At 47.2% G+C, this 20,291-nt stretch overlaps 4 protein-coding genes and 1 long non-coding RNA gene across 7 annotated transcripts; 1 reads left to right on the forward strand and 4 right to left on the reverse strand.

Annotated features, from left to right (window-relative positions):
* Window positions 1–29: 29 nt before the first annotated feature.
* pla1a (phospholipase A1 member A) lies at window positions 30–4,627 on the reverse strand. Of its 2 annotated transcripts, none has more exons than XR_008953706.1 (11): window positions 4,231–4,627; window positions 3,729–3,930; window positions 3,335–3,512; window positions 3,149–3,257; window positions 2,547–2,648; window positions 2,385–2,477; window positions 2,126–2,290; window positions 1,953–2,042; window positions 1,731–1,840; window positions 1,492–1,647; window positions 30–410 (listed from the first exon to the last, which is right to left on the reverse strand). XR_008953706.1 is itself a non-coding variant. In XM_057054909.1 (11 exons), the coding sequence occupies exons 1-11, from the start codon at window positions 4,319–4,321 to the stop codon at window positions 326–328; spliced, it is 1,377 nt and encodes a 458-aa protein (XP_056910889.1). In that variant the 5' UTR covers window positions 4,322–4,625; the 3' UTR covers window positions 30–325. The 2 variants fall into 2 exon arrangements, 1 of the variants encoding a protein (XP_056910889.1); XM_057054909.1 differs by having other exon boundaries at window positions 1,735–1,840; window positions 4,231–4,625.
* LOC130537854 (uncharacterized) lies at window positions 426–1,841 on the forward strand. The gene is made up of 3 exons (XR_008953712.1): window positions 426–660; window positions 1,257–1,335; window positions 1,454–1,841. It is a non-coding gene; the product is annotated as an uncharacterized LOC130537854 (long non-coding RNA).
* Window positions 4,628–5,174: 547 nt separating the features above from the next.
* hsd3b1 (hydroxy-delta-5-steroid dehydrogenase, 3 beta- and steroid delta-isomerase 1) lies at window positions 5,175–6,846 on the reverse strand. The gene is made up of 3 exons (XM_057041176.1): window positions 6,581–6,846; window positions 6,310–6,474; window positions 5,175–6,153 (listed from the first exon to the last, which is right to left on the reverse strand). Exons 1-3 carry the CDS (start codon window positions 6,729–6,731, stop codon window positions 5,345–5,347), a joined length of 1,125 nt encoding a protein of 374 aa, XP_056897156.1. The 5' UTR covers window positions 6,732–6,846; the 3' UTR covers window positions 5,175–5,344.
* Window positions 6,847–8,055: 1,209 nt separating this feature from the next.
* On the reverse strand, window positions 8,056–14,171 carry si:rp71-68n21.9 (kelch-like protein 13). 2 transcript variants are annotated; one of them, XM_057041159.1, is made up of 11 exons: window positions 14,004–14,171; window positions 13,412–13,465; window positions 13,033–13,175; window positions 12,802–12,944; window positions 12,461–12,593; window positions 11,943–12,139; window positions 11,695–11,770; window positions 11,061–11,618; window positions 10,769–10,948; window positions 10,576–10,689; window positions 8,056–8,948 (listed from the first exon to the last, which is right to left on the reverse strand). In XM_057041159.1, the coding sequence occupies exons 2-11, from the start codon at window positions 13,414–13,416 to the stop codon at window positions 8,452–8,454; spliced, it is 2,046 nt and encodes a 681-aa protein (XP_056897139.1). In that variant the 5' UTR covers window positions 13,417–13,465; window positions 14,004–14,171; the 3' UTR covers window positions 8,056–8,451. The 2 variants fall into 2 exon arrangements, with proteins under 2 accessions (XP_056897139.1, XP_056897147.1); XM_057041167.1 differs by lacking the exons at window positions 13,412–13,465; window positions 14,004–14,171 and having other exon boundaries at window positions 12,802–12,940; window positions 13,033–13,173.
* A 585-nt stretch (window positions 14,172–14,756) lies between these two features.
* hao2 (hydroxyacid oxidase 2 (long chain)) lies at window positions 14,757–19,302 on the reverse strand. The gene is made up of 9 exons (XM_057041190.1): window positions 19,030–19,302; window positions 18,066–18,111; window positions 17,217–17,369; window positions 16,488–16,639; window positions 16,107–16,390; window positions 15,716–15,934; window positions 15,479–15,637; window positions 15,232–15,301; window positions 14,757–15,156 (listed from the first exon to the last, which is right to left on the reverse strand). Exons 2-9 carry the CDS (start codon window positions 18,080–18,082, stop codon window positions 15,101–15,103), a joined length of 1,110 nt encoding a protein of 369 aa, XP_056897170.1. The 5' UTR covers window positions 18,083–18,111; window positions 19,030–19,302; the 3' UTR covers window positions 14,757–15,100.
* Between the last annotated feature and the right edge of the window lie 989 nt (window positions 19,303–20,291).

Here is a 20,291-nt window from a genome sequence, read left to right on the forward strand (position 1 = left end):
ATCAGAATTACAGTGATTGGACTAAAACAGAGACGTATTTTCCATTTATTGTCTTATTGGCCCCACAAATTGTCCATAAAAGCTTTTTTTGTAAGCAGTGAGAGTACAGATATTATGATATTAGTACATATTATTAAAAGACATGAGCTTTCCCTCCATATTTCTTTAAATGAATGCCAATTTTAATTCCATTAAGGTGCATGTGCAAACTTTTTAACAGAATAAACTTAATGGTTGAACATCAACATAAACAGTTTTGAGTTTAACAGTTCTAAAATAACACTTGGTGACATACAGAAACCACTAAAGCAGCGCTATGAGGCACCTAAAAGCACGCCTGGATCAGGTCATGTGACCAGGGCGTGCCTCGTCTGATGTTGATGTTGATCACACACAGTGGCTTCTCCCGCCTGAAACACACACACACACACACACACACACACACACACACATGCAAATGAATTAATTCACTTTGATTAAATTAGAATGAAAGACAATTTAATCCGAGCAGTTGCTGCAATCTTTAGGTATTTAGAGAACTTAGGTACCTAACAAACATGTTTTCTTAAACATGGCGGAGTATTTAGTCCTCCCTTTGGCTGCTCTTTTTCCTGGAATAACCTGATGACTTCTGTTTCCAGAGAAACGCTCAGCACAGAGGTCGGTTTCACTATCTGGTTTCACTTTCGCATTTACAATTATGACAGCGTTGGCTGTGCATCTTATTACTTGATATCGATTGATTATTGACAGGCAGCATCTGAGAAACTGTAGATGTTTCTCTTTCATTCTTGTTTAATTGAATGGAGGGAATTAAAATCGTAATCTCCTCATCAGCCCTCTTTAATCCTCTCTCAAATCACCAAATGGGTTTTCTGTTGATGTTTTAAACCAGAGGTCATTAATGCCGTCCAGCAAGGACTCGTCCCTAACCCCGGACGCGTTTTCTGTCCCACTCCGTTTTTATAAAGGAATCCCAGGTGAAAGCAGGGAGGACACCTGGGAGAACAGAACCCCTGCTGGGCTGAAGGCCTTGTAGGGTTGACCACTGCTTTAAATGCTTTTTAATTCATTCTATAAACATGTTCTTCTTATGCTATGACATCATCGTGCCACCACCTAGTGGCTGACTCCAGAACAACAACGCATGATATTAAGATAGCTTCAGCAATAACATTATTACAAATATAATGATGATTATAATACCATCTGACCAAATTATATACTTTTAATGACATATTTTTCCAATATTCCAGAATATGTCATTGCTGAACTAAAGAACATCACGGTACATTTGCTTTTATGAATGCTGCCGTAGAAACGGGGACAGAGCAGGTAAGCTCCAGCTGCGGGAGAGGAAATGGGGCGGGGCCAAATGATCATGTTTAGAGATCACATTAAAGCCTTTTTTAAATGTAGAATAACTGAAATATCTCTTTTCCCAAACACAAAGCCTTTAAACGAGACCTGGAGGTTGATATCAGTGGTTACCTGAGAGACGGGAACTCTGAGAGGCAGACAGACTTGACCTGGACTTGTCCCTGTCTGTAGAATCGAGATCCAGTGTTCCTCAGCTCGATGGTACCGATCTGGCACAGAGCCTCTGGGTAAGCCAGCACGGTCCGGTACAGGCTGGTGTTGGTCCGACTGACAGGCAGGAAGGTTTCACGTTCATTAACAGTTGATTTAATTTGAAGGAGGGGAATAGACGACTGGAGGTGCTGTGGTACCTACAGCCTGATCCTCTGCTGTACTGCGACCCTTCCCGTCCTCAGACCCACCTCCAGCTCAGCACTCTTCTCCAGGGGGGAAACCTCCAGTTCCACCAGGATGTGATGAGCTGACCGGAGGAACGACAACAAACAAAAGCAGCACGTAGCCAATATTTAATCATTTATAAACCTCGGGAACGGCTTTACTCAAGTCTCACAACCACAAAAACCCAAACTCACCACAAAAAGGTGATGATGACAACGTGAGGAGGAAGAGTTTTTGCTCCTTGGGAACTGGGGAGAGAACCATCCCACTGTTTTCCGATAAACCTGTAAACAGACCAGACCAGACCAGCTAGACTTTGTGTGCATTTTCGTATATATATACAGATTGTGGCGGGGGGGGTTCTGACCTATGGTTGGACATTTTCCTTTGAAGTCATCACAGTTGAGGCATTGGCCCTTCAGAAATTCCTCATAGCTGTCACATGGGATCCCCATTAGCGGGCAGGAGCCGTTGAGAGCACTTATGTATACGTACAGCGCCCTCATGTGATCACATATCACATATCCGTACACTGGAGATTAGAACTGAAGCTCAAAACCGGGGGGGGGGGGGGCAGTCATCAAGGATTGAGTCCTCAATTTGGTTTTAGCCCTGGTTCAACTTACTTGAGGTGAATCTGGAGCGAGTGCAGCCGGTCTGGTCCTTTCCTCCGTTCAGAAAGAAGTCCACGTGACCCACAGGGATGGAGATTCCGAAGTCTGACTCAGAAAAAGAACTTGTTACTAATTAGGGCTACCCCCTCCCTACCCCATGGTGAGTTCCCTCACAGTCAGAGTCTGTGTGGATGGCTTCCACGAACTGAGCATCGGACGGGTCCAGTCGGTCGAAGGTGTCAGCTCTTTTAAACATGGGTCCGGCTGGGTCGAGGCCTGTGAGATAATATGATGCTATTTATCATTTACAGAAGAAGGAGCGTTGCCTATTTCAGAGGAAGAACATCTGACTCAACACCAGGAACTGCTGCAGTATTTACTGGCTGGCTCCGCTGGACGGGCCGGTGGTGGTGATATAACCCCGGCTGCTTGGTTTCCAGGTCCTGTATTGGTTTATTTCAAAAGCCAACGTTTTCAACACTCGGACAAACGGACTCGACATGAACAGGAGGACAGAGGAGTATTGTGTTTGGCCTTCAAGTGGCTCCATTGTCTCCTGAAGATGCTGTTTAATCTAACAATGTCGCGCTGAGTGAAAATTCTGAGGCCGCCACTGTTGCTGTTTCTGCTGAAGGTTCTCTGGTAGACAAGGCAACTCTGTCTCAGCAGTTTCATCTTGTACTCCCAATATTGTCTACTCTCGTACTCCAGGGGGTTCCTAATGCCTTATATGTGATATATCTATATGGTGCCACCTTGCATTACTTCCGACCCACCTGTGATTCTTCCAATCTTCCCTGTAAAGATAGTCCCCACAAAACCGGCAACATGAGCCCCAAGACTGACTCCGACTAAGTGGAAGGACTCTAGTTTACATCCCTGTTTCTGGTGGAGAACACAAACGTAGATCAGTTTCCTTCACCCTAAATCTGTGGAACTAAAAGGAAACAATAAATACTCACCTGCAGCTGATTGATGAGGATGGAGACCTGCAAAGCCACCTCCTTGTGACGGTGCACCACCAGGTTGTAGGCAAAGGAGGCACGGTAGATCCAGTCTACCACCAGAACATTCACATCCTCCACCCTGAGCAGGGCCTGGGCCAGCTCCTTCACCCAGGTGGGCTTACTGCCTATGGCCCTGCCGGGTCAGAGCGCAGAAGTTTGGAGAACCACACGGTTCCACCTTACAACGAGGTCCTCAAGAAGGAGTCCTGCTTTTGTCTTGGTTGTGATCAGCTATTCTATGAGGCTTCATGATGTTATGAATAAAGTGAAGGTTGTATTTTAGGTGTAGGTTAGCATTAGCACCGCAGATTAAAGCTCCTTCCGTTTACCACATGGAGGTCTTCCCTACCTGAACCCATGGATGATGACCTTTGTTGGGTGGGACACATCGAAGTATGTGTTTATGAGAGACTCCTGCCTGAATGCATGTCCACAGTCCACGTTCCTCCTGGTGAACAGCAGATACTGGACCTGCAGCTCCACCTTATGCTGTCGAAACTGTTGCCAGGTTGTGTTGTTCAGGTCAGAACACTCTATGTTTTCCTCCATACCTGTGGGGACATTGTGAGTTGAGGGTGAACCTAAAGATGACCTGGTTTTAGGTTAGGGTTAGGCATTTAGTTGGGGTGGTTAGGGTAAGGTTGGAGTGAGCCAGTGACTCAATTACAAGGCTGTATTTGGATTAAATGATAAGAGATCCATATTTATGAGGTTTTCTGTTCCTCGAATCTAATTTGCAGGCTTATGCACTCGTGGTAATTTACCCCAGTAGCATGGTTGCTAAAAAGGTTGTCCAAAAAAAGGAAAAAATGCACAAAACAAGTCAAAATTATAAGGAACGGGTGACTTACCTAAGCCCAGAGATGTCAAACAGGCCATCAAAACACAAAGAAATATCCATCTGCATCCCCAAAGCATTTCTGTGCTAACAAAGAGACGCATGTGGAGCGTAGCTGCCTGCGAGCTTAACTGCCAACAGCTTTGTTTAGCTGCAGATTTGGTGGCAGCTCAGCTGGGAGAAAATCCCAGTTCTGCCCAGCGCTGTAACCCCGGTCCAGCTGCTAAGGTAACATTTACTGGCGGTCAGTTGTCATGAAGCAAGGCAGGAATCCCCATGAATCAAACAAATCTGCAGAGACAGCAGAGCGGGTTACACTTGTTTCGCTTTGTGTTGTGGTGAGTGTGTGTGTGTGTGTGTGTGTGTGTGTGTGTGTGTGTGTGTGTGTGTGTGTGTGTGTGTGTAAGAGCGCTGTTGTTCTTTTTTGTACAGGGCTGGGAACTGGTTGAAGCTCTTTGACTGGTGGTGATTTCATGATCTCATTGGTATTCTGGGGTTGTTTGTCTGAAATCCTGGACTCTGACCTGGGTGCATATTGTTCTGTGTGTGTGTGTGTGTGTGTGTGTGTGTGTGTTGTGTGTGTGAGTGGAGGGGGGTGGGTGGGTGCCTTTGATAAAATAAATAGTAGCTGAATGAATGTTCATCATGTCCACCCTTGATCTAAGCAACATTCTTTATTGAGAATCAGGGATTCAGAGGTTTAACATTATTTAATTGATATGGTCAAATACTCATGTATAGCATAAATATAAAAGCTAATGTGTAATACTTGTTTTTATTACATACAATGTGTTACCATAGAAAGTGTGGAAAAACATTGATTTAAAGAAATGATAGGTTGTCACACCCATGCTGTTTATAAATTCAAGATTCCATCATGTGAGATTTGGTGGCCTCTAGTGGCAGTAATAGATATTGCCTAACATCGCCTAACCTCTGCAACAAATAGCTTTCACACATGTTTTATTATTCTTTATTAGAAATGAACACCGTGGGGTTTAGCACCCACGTAGTGGCACCCACCTCAATATTAGCTCTGTTTAGCTAACGCTAAAGTTGCATATTTGCCACTTTTTTATGATGAAAAACATTGATTGAACAAATTTACTGGAGAATCGCAGGTTTAATTACTTATACAAGATTTCTTCCCGTTGCTTTGGCAGCTGGGATGCGAGCCATTCAATGGTGTTTTGGCGCGCTTCCTCCCAAGTGTATCGGGGGACGTAACCCAAATCCTTCTTCGCCTTTTGGTAGGAAAAGCTAAACGGCGTGTTCAGCATGGTCAGGAGCTGCCGGTTTAGCGGCGGGACGACGCGCACGAAAGGTCGGAGCATCGCGCAGAAGAGCTCCATGATGAAACAGAACAAGTAGAAGAAGCGGAGCGGCACCATGGGTTTGGCCTGGATGTTGAAGCCAAGGGGCGCCATCACGGCGTGGTTGAAGTCTGAATAGCTCACGTGCGGAGTGTCGTCGGAGAGGAAGTAAACCTGACCGCCCACGATGCTTCGCTTTTGTTGATCTTTAAGGCTGCGGGCAGCCTGGAGGTGGCCCACGGCCACATTCCCCACGTACACCGGGTTGACTCGGGCTTCAGGCAGAGACATGCGGTACAAAACGTTCTTGTTGCGTACGCCGTCGGCCATGTGGCCCAACAGGAAGCGGCAGCCTTCGCCGTAGATGTACATCGGCCTGATGGCGCAGGTGGCCAGACGACCTCCGTTCTGGAGCAGCTCATTGTGGGCCAGCAGGGTTATCTGCTCGGCCTCCTTCTTGGTTTTACTGTAGTTGAACTTCAGCGTGCAGCTGTAAACCGTGTCCTCGTTGCCGTTGACGATGGCTTCACCGTTGGAATTCGGTCCCATAACTTCGATGGTGCTGGTGTAGATGAAAGAAGCCACGTTCTCTTGAATGCAGGCTTCCAGTAGCAGCTGCGTCCCTGCAGGCGACCCCGTATTCAGGGGCGGTGGAGGAAAAACATCGCATGAGTCTTAAACATCTGCCTCCAGGATGGGGGGAGACAGATCAAACCAAAAACTCTCTCATTATTTCCTGGATCCTACAATATTCTCTGATTTAAGGGGACTTTCTTTACCTTTGACGTTGATCCCATACATCTCACTGTACTCCATAGAGTCGTACACATCGATGATAGATGCCATGTGAAAGACCAGCGAGGCTCCTCGGCAGACTTTTCTCACAAATTCGGCGTCTCTGACGTCTCCCTCCAGCATGGACAGCTTTGTCTCCCCTCTGCAGTCTGACAGTTAGCATGAAATTACCACTGAGTCCATCGACTGATCAACAAACGGGAGGGAAAACAGCAATGTTGTCTCATTAAAAAGTATGAAATCTTTTGACTTTACCCTCCAGAGTGAGCAGGAGGTCAGGCTGCAGGTGTTTGTCCATCAGGCGAATCTCAGCCAGCTTCTCCTCCTCCAGCAGCAGCTTCACCAGCCTCATTCCCAGGAATCCGCAGGCTCCCGTCACCACACACACGTCGCCGCTCAAGGACATCTTTCCAGGGACCAGAACACGAAAAGTGCTGCAGGAGATCTTCCCAAATGGAGTTTCTGAGGACTCGGAGGTTCTGCTGTGGACGTGATGCGCTCTATCTGTAGGATGGAACCTTCTGCTCGCTGTGCTTCAGCTCTGCCCACCCAGAACATTAATTTGAAGGGGGCCGTGCCACTTCAGGGCCAAACAAAAGCCAGATCAAATGAGGCTGGAATGTCCTTCCAAAACACGTCGAGGACAGTGGTGGCTCAGATTAGCTGCAGACACCATGTGATTCCAACAGAAATGCAAGGGAACCTTCAAGGAGCCCAAATGAACACATTGTAAGAATGCTTCATAATGAAGATGATGAAGTCAGTTTATTAGACACTTTAATGCTGGAGTTCCATTTCTTTTTCTTTTTATTGACCTCTGAGCTCTGCGTGATTTCTCAGTAAACTATAACGGGACACAGTAAAGCCAAGGTTTCTCTCCAATTATTCTGTCCAATTTTCCAACTTGCTCCAAACTTGCTGGATGGGGTTGAGGTCTGGTTCTTGGGGGGGGGGGCAGGCCATCACTGTCAGTGATCCTTGTCGCATTTAATGTTTATTTCAATGGCCGGCTCAGCAAAAACCAACGGAATCGTGCTGATATTCCATTTGTTTCAATCATTTTGGCCTGAATGTGCAGACCCAGACGTCTGAGGTGCCGCTCAGCCTCGCAGAGCGTCTGTGTCTCAGTGTTTTCCGTCCTTGGTCGAGCAACTGATCTCGCCGCTATCTGAGGTGAAGGATGACGTCTCAAGGACGCTCCTCCCCGCTGTGTTTATTTGGATGTGCTCTCCTGGAAAACCAGTCTGCCTGTAAAGTGGCTGTGACTGATGCAGCTGCTCTATTATATATCTGTCATAATACATAAACATAAACCGGCTTCAACGGGTTCGTTTCAGCCGTTTTTCCTGGTCAGATCTGATCTATCTCAGCTCCGGAGGGAATCTTTCAGATGATAGAGAGCCTTTTTTCTGCTTAGTGTTGCAAACTGGGAATTCCCTGTGACTGTTCTGAAATGGTAGCCAGTGGGCAGATTTCAGTTCCAACTCATTAAAGGCTGTTTTGTCTTTGCAGTGAGCTCAGAACCTTTTCAGTGTGGAGCTGATAGACCTGCCTAAATGATTTACTTTACTGGGGCAACGCGGTTTTCAACATCAGGTAACTCAGATTGCGATTGCTGGTCAGACACAGAAAACTTGGCTCCCTCTTACGTTACCCATTTTTATACTGTTTGAAATCAGCAGCTGGTGAAGATGGGTCACGGTTTGACCTTTAAGTGGAGATTAAATGGATTCATATTTTCCAAAAGGGTTTATTGTGTTCACAGAAATGACAGGCAATGAAAAAAAATAATACAGAAGTGGGCGGGGCTTAAATAATCACCCCTCCAAGCACAGCAACTATCAGGGGGGAGAGAATTTCTTAGGGTAACTTTGTGTCCCACCTGCAAACGTAAAGCCTTTGCTTCAGAGGGTGCTTCCAGGGGACGAGGACCTTCACTTTTTGTCCTTTTACTGGAAGACTTCAGAACACAAGTGTCGCTACATCTGCTGCTTTAGCATTTGATCTTCAGGACAAGAAGTGGGTCAGACGCAACATGTGACAGACGTGTCCGATGGATTCTAACTTCAACTATCGCTGATTTGTCTCAACAAAGATTCAGAAACGGCCTGTGTGGAGATGAAATATCAACCCTCTGAGGGCTGCAGTGGACACTCCTGTATCTGCGGCTCATCCACCGCCCCCTCGGGCATGTGAACCGTCATCGTACAGGCGCGAATCCCCCCCAGAGGCTCCAGCACGTTAAACACCTTGTCCCACAGGTCGCGGTCCGGATCGTAGCGCTGCACAAAGTCCAGCATGCACCTGCTGTTCCAGGAGTAGCCTCCCACCACATAGATGTGCCCCTTAAACACAGTGATGCCGACGTCGCTCTGGCCTTGTGGCATCGGCGCGAACGTCGACCACTGGTCCACGTCCGGGCTGTAGTACTCGCACCTCAGGACGTCATCGTAGTCGCTGCTGCCCCGGAAGTGATTGCCGCCCATGACGTAGAGTTTGTCCCCCACCGTGCACATGCAGTGCAGGCCGCGGAGCTCCTGCATGTCCGCCCGCTGGCTCCACATGTCAGCGACAGGATCGTAACACCAGAGCTCCTTCTGGAAGGTGTCACGGATGATTCCACCTGTGCGGACACGTCAAATCAATTTTTATTTTTCTCACGGTGGAGAACCTGAGAGGACAAAACACTCTGGGGACTGAGGCTAATGGAGAACAAGGTGAAACATTCCTGCACAGTTTTGTGAAGCAGATTGTTCTCACCGAGCCAAAAAGCACCCGTTCTCTCTCAGACAACCACTTCCTCATTAATGGTGCTAAATTTCGGTGATATTTTTTGCTCCTGCAATTGAAAAAGCTCCCACACAGATACATTTGCTGACACGCGAGCCTTTTTGCTGATTCCATCTCACCCCAAATAATCGCACAATCATCAGCAGCAAATAATGATGCAAATGTGACAAATGCTATGTTCATTATTCTGAATTATAATAGATTACCCAAATAGAAACGGGTGTTCTGGGGTCAGAACAGAACCTGCCCATGTCGTTCATTAGTCTAGTTCACGTCCGTCTCAGCAGAGTCTGTCTTCATTTCTGTCCTCCTTTACTGAACAACCACGTACATTTTATTTAAACCTCTGCACAGCTGCTGAGGAACCTACTGATGGTGTTTCCTGTCCTTTCTGTCCTCCAGTTGTGTTTGGAAGACAAACACAAACTGCACTGTTTCAGTTACAATCGAACTCAAGATCTAGCAGCTGGTCTGCAGGGTTTTGACATTTTTGTCTTCTAAAGCATTTCAACCACAGGTCTTTTAGTTTCCTGTTTCTCAGACCCACGTGTGGGATTTTCTGCACCCAAAACTGAAAGAACAATTTCCTGTCCAAGGTTAAGAAACCTGTCAGAGATCAGGCTCAGAGCAGAGTCTGCTGAAGACAAGGAAGTGGTTTCAAGTGGGTCAGCCGAGGGAACGTTTGACCTTTTCGGCTTCGTGCGGTGGAACAAAGCAAAGAGTTTTGTATGTAGATGGAAATATTTTGCGCTTGCTTTGTGAACATGTGCACAAAAACACAGGCCGACTGTTACTGGTGGTCTTCTGTTGACAGCAAGACGGCAGGAAGGAAGGAAGCTGTTGTTGTTAATGTAGGTTTCAGGTCAGAGCGTAGCGCTGAAGGCGTTTTATGAGACGGGTTGAGAAAAATGTTGCTAAATAACATGTTGCCCCTTACATAAGCCACGTTTTTATATTGTTGTAATCACATTGCGGGGACCGTATTGCATCCAGACATGCACCACATTTGTTCAAACTGCTTGATGCATTGAAACTAGTTTCTTTTTTAGTTCCCTTAAAATTAAAACTTAGGGGAACTTTATACAATTTATGGTTGCATAAGATGTTGTTTATTTTTGGACTGTTAACTGACGTCTGTGGACTGACGTCCTCTTTGGTTCTTTCCCAGACAGTTTCGTTTTTTTTTAAACCAGGACACCACCCTTACCACATGATTGTGTTCCAAAATTACGTGACTCAACATTTGTGGGTAAGTTAAGAAGGATGTGACCTCATGTCCTTATAATAAAGTGTTAATCTTTACTGTGAAGACAGTTTTCAGCACCATAAAACCAATCATCTTTACATTTACAGAAATGGACCCAGTTGAGATGCACAAACGTGCATTCATCACAAATCACAACTGAAACTGTCTCCTTTGCTCCTGAAAAATTTGCCTTCGTCCATCAGTTTGTCCATACCTGAAATGTACATGAGGCCCCCGTGAACTGTGCCTGCGTGTCCATAATGAGGCTCCGCCATGCTGCTCACAAACGTCCACTCATTTTTCTTCATGTTGTAACACTCCACCGTGCCTGATCAGAGCGACAGATTTAAGAAAAAAAGTACGTCACACGTCTCTGATTAACACGTAAACGACAGGCTGGGGCGCACCGATCTCTCCTGAGGTGTTCCTCCCACCCACTGCAAACAGTTTCCCGGCCAGGGCGCTCAGGTGGAAGAAGGTCCTTTTCTCGTTGAGCGATGCGATTTGGATCCACTTGTCGAAGCGAGGGTCGTAGCGGTAGGCGCTGTCTATGGCTGTCTTACCTTTGGTGTCATAAGTGCTCTGGCCTGAGCAAGAGGAGAAAAGAAGGGGGAAGATGGGGATGGGTCATTGAACCTGGTGCTGAAGGGTCAAACCTTAACCAGTTAGCAAAACGGTTTGAAACGTCAGTGCTCTGACCTCCCACAATGAAGAGGAAACCACCCAGTAGTGCCACGCCGTGCTGGTAACGGGGCTCCTCCATGGCCTTCAGCGCCCGCCACTGTCTGAAATTTTCGTCGTACAGCCGCAGCTCCTTACTCACCACCAGCTGCTGCCGCATCACGCCACCCAGCGCCACAATGTGGGTGGCATCTGAGCGTATCCGCGTCCGCTCCGTCTGCAGGCCTGGCTGCATGAACGGCATCATCTGGTAGTTGCATGCCTCCAGCAGCAGGTTGGCGCAGGCCGTCTCAGAACGCATCAAGGAGCTTCCTTCCTCCTGGTCCTCCTGGGAGATCTGAAACAGCTCGCTGCGAGTCATCAGTGGAAAGCGGATGTGGCGTATCAGAGCGTAGACAGAGGAGCGGCGGTTGGGATAGTCATGGTCCAGCCACTCTCGGGCGATGTGGTAGAGTTCCATCTCGGAGAAACCCTTCAGGGAGTCGCTGGCCAGAGCGCTGGCCATGGTGGCTGCAGAGAGCTGCAGGTATCGGCCACAGTCCACCAACATGGCCAGGTTCTTGACCACAAACTCCACTGTGTAACGACAAAGATGTCATTCCACGCTACAACATCGGAAGCTACTGCTTTTATTTAGGCTCCTGACAGTCACCTATGTTGAGCTGAACGTCCTCCAGATGCAGGTCCGCAGCGATGCGTTCCACCTCCACACAGTTGTCAACAGTGATCTAAGTGAAAGGAAAAAAATGGTGAAAACCGGCTGAATGTCAACATACTGTACTTGTAGGTCGTAGAGGCCTTGTTCTGTAGCGGATAATTGATGCTGAGAGCAAAGACGTTAGAGACGAGTGTTGAATACAGAGGAGACTGACAGATTAATGAGCAGGACCTCAGCCTCACCTCGCTGATTAGAAGCCGATTACAGAACCTTAGGACCGGCATGACCTGCAAGAAGTTTGCAGCCTCCAGGGTGTCCTGGAGATTACCCATGTCCAGGCTGACTTTGGACGTGTAGATGAAATCTATAATGTTCTTTAAGCCCAACTTTGTGACCCCATGCAGTTTGATCTCGCTCATCTCCCGCTCCTTCATGCCTCCTGGGGGGGAAGGAGAACAAGGAGAGAGGGATGAAAAGATGAACGGATGATCCTGCACCGCTTCAGAAGATTTGCGTTAAGCACTATGTTCCCAGTCAGCAAGATACAAATGAGGCAGCACAGAATTCATTCTGAGGACAAAGTCAAATGCAAATATCTGTAGTGATGAACAAGGACACCCTGCAAGTATACTATTTTCTGAAAGGGTACCCTCTATATTATTGTCTTAAATAACATATAATTTATATTTATTGCCCAAGAACAGGTTAAAAACTCTGCCTCTGCCCAGTGTTTAGGGTAGTTACTGTCATTCCCCTCCACCTGTGAACATGGCCTTGAAATAGTCGCTGGACGACGCCATGATGACTCTGTGGACGCGGAAAGTTTCGTCGCTGTCGCCGGGAACCAAGACCACGTCACAGAGGGTCTCATCCGCCCGGAACATCTGAAAGCCCTGCGAGGGGGAGGGGAAACCCTCATTAGTCTGGAAACATCTGACACATTAGGCTGGAAAAATCTGACACATTAGGCTGGCAACCTCTGACACATTAGGCTGGAAAAATCTGACGCACAAACATCTGACACACATCACTGACTGTCAAAATAAGGGTATCCAAGGCATCCAAAAGGGTACCTTCATATTCAGTATTTGACAAATTTACCTGCAGGACAGCTGATCCGTGTTCATCGCTGCTGAAGACTTTACACAGCGGCCGAGGGGGCAGTTTGGGCTTTGTTGCATTCTCTTTGCGCTTTGGTGGCAAATTATTGGGAGGTACAAGGAGAGCCGGAGTCGAGGGTCTGTCTGGACAAATGAACATTAAAATCTGAATGAGTTAAAAATCTGTGGCAGTATTTTATTGTTGGATTGAAAGTAGCACACACACACACACCTTGCTGGACAGGTCTGTCAGGTAGAGCAGGGAGTCTTTCTGGCTCAGCCGGAGGTCTCGGTGGATCCCTGGACTGGTGCCGGGTGCTCAGGCGAGCCAGCCTGCGGCTCAGCCTCCCTGGGCTGTTGTCATTTCCATTCCCCCTGCAGAGGGAGAGAGCAGGGCAGTGGTAGCAAGAACCAAAAAGAAAGGACCCAAGAACCAAACCTTGTTGCACACCATCATTGGGACATGTATAGAAGAGGTAAACTTTGATTTTGTACTGAAAGCAACTACCATAATTTAAGAAGGTTCAGCTGTCATGAAATTACATATTCTAAACAGTTTATATCTAAAAAGACTATTTTATCAAAAAAAATATGCTTTTAAAACAACTTACACCATTTCATTAGCCTCTGGGGGTTGTGGGCTGCTGTTACGCCGATGAGACTTCCTACAGTCAAAATAAGAATATTAAGTGCACTAAAACAGATTTCCTCAGTTTGATCTATCCTTTTAATTTCAGACAGATGGAAAGAATCATGTTCTCTGTATCTGGATTTCTTCTTTCACACTTTGGTCTTTATGTAATTTGATATTTTGTTGAGAAAAAAGTGTTTAGCTTTAAATCCAGTAATTTGAATTCCATGAAATATGGAAATGTTGAAACGTGAACTGTAGCTTGACTCTTTAAGTATTTCATGAATTATATCTATTAAAAAAGGTATTTTTTGTTTGTTGAAGATGACTCTCAGGTGTTTCTGGTACCAATAGGGCTGATGTTGAGTGGGAAATGACTCAATTTTCAACCCCCGTTGGTTTAATTAAAGCTGATTCACTTTTCCTACTCACTGCCTGACAAACATCTGGAGTTAAGCGCCGTTTACTCGCTTACGTTTGTTCTGTGTAAAGCATCTTTTCATGTCAGTATTCTGGGTCTTTCTATTGTTGCAGTCTGGTTCTTTTGTCTACAGCGGCTGCGTTCGACCTACCTGGAAGAGAGCTTCCTCAGCAAACTGGAACCGAGGCCTCCCTCCAGCCTGTTGCTGTGTTCTGGTCCACCTGGTTAGAAAACTGAGCAGCGCCTGTCTGCCGTGCAGTGCCGAATGGTTGTCGAGCAAACGCATCTGTGTAGGCATTGCTCCTTTCTCTGCCAGAACCGAGACCTCAGTCACTTCCTGTGCTACTTCCCTTTCACGGTATCTGTGCATTTCTGCACCTTCTCCCACCACAGTTCTTATACTTTCTACAATGCCAGCGAAAAGGTTTCACATTTCTTAAGTATTTGTAAAACCGAATCAGACATTTTGAAACCAATAAGACAGACAAAAGGCTCCAAAATGATGTCTTTTAGTAATAAAGGTCTTTTTTCTTTTTCACTTTCCTTTTCAAAGATATAAATATTTTTCTGTGAATTGGGAACCCGTTCCTCAGGGATGTGTTCCTCCTGCTCTTTTATTTTTATATATAGATTATTTTTGAGCGACCTAATTTCCAAACACCATGTTAATTATCATGTTCTATGCTGATGACACACCTGCCACTCATATAAACATTATATCTACTTTGACTCATTTAACTACAGAGTACAGATGGTATTTTGATTCAAAATTACCCAAATTTGCTCATTTTAGGGGGGAATATTCTCTCAGCTAAGAAATTCCATCTAAATGACCTGCATCATTGCTGTAATGAGTAAAATGATTCAATTCTTGTTTTTCGCTACAACAAACAACAGAAACATGTAACCTTCTCTCGTTGTCAGCTGTTTTTTTTAATTTAACCACAAGCACAGGCAGCATCTCAAACAGGAGTGTGTACTGATCACTATTAACTGTTGCGTTTGTCACAGAAAAAGCAAAAAGTGCGTTGGTTTCGTGAAAAGTGCCTCTGTCTCTCCATTCCAATAGCAAAAGCACCTCCACCTTAAAGGTCCACCTTTGCCATGACACTGTCCCACTCACACTCTTGCATGAATCCATATTGTACATGAATGGTCCAGATGATGCAGCTGCATGCTTTCCTGCCCCTGACTGAGTCTTGCTGGTATGTGCCACGTTTCGGCTCCCTGCTGCCCTCTGCTGGTCCGTTAGAATTTAGGAAATTGTATGAGGTTCCTGTTGATTTCTGCCACGTTCCTGCAGCCTGGGGTGGGGGGGGGGGGCAGAAACTTTGTTAGAGACTTGAACACGACTGCGGATCCGTAACCAACCAGCTCACCTGACAAGGCCATGGACAGACGAAACTCATCGTTTAGGATTTGCAGGACTTCCCTCACGCCTTCCTCACCCTGAAAGATCAGAACCCATAATTCATATATTCAGCAGTTTCAGCAGGAGTAAAGCCTCTAACAGAAGTGGTGACCAGGAATGTGGGCTGGTACCAGGATGGGAAACATGGAGACAGAGCGATAACCCTGTACATTTTCAGGGTCCCACCACTGACGAACCCGTGATGGATGTTCTACCTTGTATGCGAGGCCCCACACAGCTGGACGGCCAATGAAAACACACTTGGCTCCCAAGGCCAGGGATTTTAATACATCACTTCCTGTCCTGATTCCCCCGTCCAGATAGACCTCGATACGGCCTTGCACCGTGTCCACGATCTCTGACAGCGCATCAATCTGTAACGTGAAGAAGGGCAGCGTGCACAGCTGAGAATGTCCAGCTCATGCATAATTCACTATACTTTCAGTAGGTACCGAGGCCGGGCCCCCATCCAGCTGTCTCCCTCCATGGTTGGACACGATGATGCCCTGGACGCCGTGTTCCACGGCCAGCTCGGCGTCCTCTTTGGTCAGGATCCCCTTGATGATGATAGGCAGCCGGGTGATGGACTGCAGCCAGTACACATCCTTCCAACTGATGGAGGGGTCCAAGGTGTTGGCGGGGATCCCGTACTCCTCCGTAACTGCCGCCTCCTGCTTAGAGAATTGGGAAAACATGCGTGAGTGCCGGGTTTTTTTCGGCTTTCGTCCCAATTTTTAAAAAAATCCCAAAATGCAAGATTCTATTTAAACATGTTAATGAAGGATGTAAAACTTTTCTCTTAAGAATCCCAGGTGTAAAAGGCCGCGCTGATAATAATCTCACCTGGAACACGCCGTCAAAGTTCTTCACCTTCAGGTGTGGCGGCAGCTTGAACTGGTTGCGGATGTCGTTGCGGCGCTTGCCGGTGTACGGCACGTCCACCGTCAGCACCAGCGCCTTGTAGCCGAGCGCCTCCACGCGGTGCACGATCTGCTCCGACAGCTTGCGGTCCCGGTACAAATACAGCTGGAACCAGCGGTAACCGTTCGGGGCGGCGGCTACGATCTCCTCCACGGAGCAGGTGGAGTAGGTGCTGGTGATGTAGCAGGTGTTGAGCGCTTCCGTGGCTGGGAAGTTGTCAGGAAAGAACGTTTTTTCATCTATCTGCTGGGGGGGGGGGCTGTATAAGCATGGATGTCACTTCTGTCCTGTGTGGGTTCTCACCCCGGGCTGTGGCCATCTCTCCTTCGTGCCAGGCCAGGCAGTGAAACGCTGTGGGTGCGATGCCCACGGGAAAGCTGATTTCGGTCCCCTGGATCGTGGTCCGAGTGTCGCTGACCGACACGTCCCGCAGAATACGAGGCCTCAGACGGATCCTGAGATAGAAGCACAGATGAGCAACACGTCCGGGAACGTTCAGGCTATCAACAATCAGAATGTCTTTGTACTGATCGTTTAAATCGGATAAATTAGTTAAAGTTAAAAACAAATCACCATCAGTGAATTAAATAAAGGAATTGAATGCTAATGTGGTTGTTTATTCTGTGGATACATTAATAACGATTTCATTTATGAATTTAAAAGCGTTTGAAATGCACACGTTTTAGGAAGAGCAATACGGTCTTTAGCGACATCTAGTGGTGATAACTGACACTGCACGAATAATGGGCTGAAACTGTCCCTTTTTAATGACAAAACAAGTTTTCTTTGTCTGATGTTTCCTCCAACCCTTATAAATGAGCGGTTCAGCCTCTGACCCAGAGGAGCACATCAGCAGGGGAAACAACGCGGGGGCTTTTGGCCGCAGTGCATCATGGGTTAGGGTTATTATGGGCTCATTAGGGCGACCTCTGCTGGAAGAAACTGGTGTGTGAACCGTGGCCGGTGAGCAGCAACAGCTGAGCCTGCATGTTTCAGAGGTGCAGGCGACGAAGCTGTTTTGGTCGGCCGTACCTTTTGTAAGCTAGTAGATTGTCATCCCTGGTGCAGCACTCATCCGCTCCGGCCGCGTAATAATCCCAGGTGGCCTTCGATAGATGCTCCTTGGCATATTCCTCAAAGTCTGTCAGGCATACCATAGCCATCTCTGTACAGTGACCTCCCTCCCTGGGCGCGCGGCAGCAACCGGGAGACAACACAGGACAGAAAAGTCAACCATCAGCACAGAAACATCCCTTTTCCGACCGGAAAATTATCCACTGAAAACGTAGAACTGCAACATCCAGAAAGACCCATTTACCGAAGCTGTGCTGACTCAGCAGGACCTGAGCAGTTATTTCTTTCCAGGCTTAACCACGGCTCGCCGCACGCTGTTATTCTCTTGCTCGTTTTGTTTTTTAACCCAGCTGGTGTCGCCGGAGACCCTCAGCCGCAGGCGCCAAACACAATTTCTGGCTAAAGTCCACTTCCACACACCTCTGACCTCAGGTGACGCAGCCCCCAGGACTGACAAAGGAGGAATAAAGGCTGCCAGAGACTCACACGCCTGAGCCTCACGTCGGAGCGAGGGTTCGAGTTTTCCGCTTGGTCATAAAACGTGCGGTTCTGTGCTGCCGCGCTGCCTTTGTGCCCATCAGAATCAAGCCTTCATGCAGCCGCTATGAAAACCAGCGACAGCGAATGTGACCCGACGGTGACCTCTGCTTTTATTGTGTTTACACAAGCTGGAAATGTGCTGATGGCGGCTGCGGCTAAAGCGAGGACCTCAGCGGGCATCAATAAACGCTCCCAGTGACTCCGGGGTGACGGAAGATAAAAGCACTGCAGCATCAGACCCGTTGGTGTCGTCAGATCAGTACTCACCGACTACAAATGCTCATTCTGTCTCCTCTGCTGACGGATTCATAACCTGTGAACACACAACATCACTGCAGTAGTACTGCTGCTAGCACAATGATGGACACAATGTTAATACTAACACAAGTATACATGTATACTTGTAATGATAGTGCAATATAAAACAGCACTTTAATGCCTCAATACTACTAACACAGCTAGCAGAAGGCTATAATAGCATTCTACTATTAGCCTAGTTAATAGAAGGCTATTAAAGTCCAGTTGACAGAGAAAACTACCTTGGATACCACTTGTATTACTTTTTCTTATTCTGCCACTACTACTAGTACTAGGTTGTTACAATAGTGCTCCTTTTATAACTACTACTTTTACACCAACAATAACAAACCCAAGCACAGAGAGGCTGTTAAAGTACTTATATATTCTATATATTCCACATTCTAACTGTAGTAATGTCCTGGAACAAACGTGTCAATAAAGTTTCAAACGCTTGAGGGCAGCACGAGACTGAAACATCTGCTTTCTACGGCGATTCAACATCTGTAAAACAAAACATGGCGTGGAGGACTATGGTGTGGGGACGGTGGCCTGTTGCTATAGAAACGCTAAAAATGACCTCAGAGGTCAGAGCCGTGCGTGTTGAACATACACGACACGCACCTGCTCGGTTTGGGAATGTTTGGGAATAGAAATAGAATGGAATTGAATAGAAAAGTGTTGCTTTATCGCAGCAGCGCGACGGTTTGTTGTTTTTGTGTGACGGTGGATGTTGGGCGCGAGCCGGATGGGTCACGTGCGCCCTCGGAACGACGCACATTGTACAGGTGATTCTAGAACACCTGTGATTTAGCGCTGAACACGCCAGTTACTCCGAGACACGGGTCTTTTTACGGTCGACGGGGAGAAAACAAACACGATCCGGTTCTAAATAATCCCGATTAACGCGGTAAAGAAGAAGCGGGCGTCTTACCTTAGCCTGAAGCTTGCTGGCGGCCCACAGATCGCGTTGGTTCCGCTCACGTTCGACAGGGTCATGTCAAGGGGCAGCTCAGGCCCCACGTCGACGTTCTGACCCCCCACCCCCCATGGGGAGCTGCAGCCCGGTTGGCTGAACACTATAAAGCCTCTCGTCAGCACTCTGGGCCCCGGTCTTTCTGTGCGTTGCGACACGCCAAAAGCGCGTCCGGGTCAGCTGTTGTGGGGCAAAAGCACCTCCTGCTTCCTGCTCCCCTCTCCAGCACCTTTGGAACTGATTATTTTTTAAAATTTTATTTGGTCAAATTAATATTTTGTCACAAGTCTCCAGAAGATTGTGGTAAGAATCCACTGCTTATGGAACCAGAACGCCCGAAGAGCGCCGACGCTAAATTAGATTTTATCTCCTATTTAATTGCGAGTTTTTGAGGCGAAGGTGCTCTTTGTTGGTGTAACGCAAACCCGGCGTCGTGCGCCTCTGAATCCAGGTGTTTTATTTCGAGTGGCTACAAAGGTGGAGCCAGAGGGGGTGTGAGGTGCAGGCGCTACCTGCGCCGAGGGGAAGCGCAAATTATGTGGCCAATGTAGCCGAGTTAGCCCCGTTCAGCTGAGTGGAAAACCTCTTCCACATGCAGGGCGAGTTTCGGCCCCGAGGCGGCATCCCAGCGCGCCGCGGCACATGTGGGTCTTATTGTCAAGGTGTTGTGGTGACCTGGCGAGCCTCGCCCCGCCCCCAGCCACCCTTGACGGACGGCCTTCCGTCCTGGATTTACACGGGTCACAAAAACAAACGTTCACCGGGGGCGTTTCGTGTTCTGGGGCTTAACGGGATGAAGTGGTGTCAAGTTAGGAGACGTTAAGTCAAGTTTAAGTAGCTCGACGTGTCCAAACAAATCGTGTTGTCGTCGTGCAAAAGCCCCCAAATCCCCAAACATCCTCACCGCCATCTTGCGCTGGTGACGTCACTGGAAGGGCAGTCTGCAGGGGTCAGGGGTCAGCCCCCCCCCCTCACTGTAATCTTCCTATTAGAAGATTTTTTTTTCTGTAGTGAAATTGTTCTTGAGAGAAAGTTTTTGCAAATTTTGGACATGGCTAAATTTAAAGTAACAGCTGATGTGAAACTCGGAATTCATTCGAAATAAATGATCATTTCACCGTCTTCGTGTATTTTTATTATTGTCTCCATTAAAACATCTTGTGGTTTTATTTTATTCACTTTTATTCACTCTATTTTTTTATTTTATTTTTTACATCAAA

Source organism: Takifugu flavidus, chromosome 1, assembly GCF_003711565.1.
Source record: "Takifugu flavidus isolate HTHZ2018 chromosome 1, ASM371156v2, whole genome shotgun sequence".
Classification (NCBI taxonomy): Eukaryota; Metazoa; Chordata; class Actinopteri; order Tetraodontiformes; family Tetraodontidae; genus Takifugu; species Takifugu flavidus.

Excerpts from the sequence above, each read along its gene's own strand:
- si:rp71-68n21.9 (XM_057041159.1), bottom strand. Across the intron at positions 11,771-11,942 it reads ATCGGCTTCTAATCAGCGAG|ATCACTGTTGACAACTGTGT; the intron begins GTGAGGCTGAGG and ends CCTTTCACTTAG. Across the intron at positions 8,949-10,575 it reads GGGCCTCATGTACATTTCAG|GTGGAATCATCCGTGACACC; the intron begins GTATGGACAAAC and ends GTGTCCGCACAG.
- hao2 (XM_057041190.1), bottom strand. Across the intron at positions 16,640-17,216 it reads AATCTACTAGCTTACAAAAG|GATCCGTCTGAGGCCTCGTA; the intron begins GTACGGCCGACC and ends CTTCTATCTCAG. Across the intron at positions 15,935-16,106 it reads ACTTTGACGGCGTGTTCCAG|GAGGCGGCAGTTACGGAGGA; the intron begins GTGAGATTATTA and ends TTCTCTAAGCAG.
- pla1a (XM_057054909.1), bottom strand. The coding sequence starts at position 4,321 with ATGCGTCTCTTTGTTAGCACAGAAATGCTTTGGGGATGCAGATGGATA. Across the intron at positions 2,649-3,148 it reads GAAGATTGGAAGAATCACAG|GCCTCGACCCAGCCGGACCC; the intron begins GTGGGTCGGAAG and ends ATTATCTCACAG. Across the intron at positions 2,478-2,546 it reads CATCCACACAGACTCTGACT|ACTTCGGAATCTCCATCCCT; the intron begins GTGAGGGAACTC and ends TTTCTGAGTCAG.
- hsd3b1 (XM_057041176.1), bottom strand. The coding sequence starts at position 6,731 with ATGTCCTTGAGCGGCGACGTGTGTGTGGTGACGGGAGCCTGCGGATTC. Across the intron at positions 6,475-6,580 it reads CCTCCTGCTCACTCTGGAGG|ACTGCAGAGGGGAGACAAAG; the intron begins GTAAAGTCAAAA and ends GCTAACTGTCAG. Across the intron at positions 6,154-6,309 it reads GTATGGGATCAACGTCAAAG|GGACGCAGCTGCTACTGGAA; the intron begins GTAAAGAAAGTC and ends GGTCGCCTGCAG.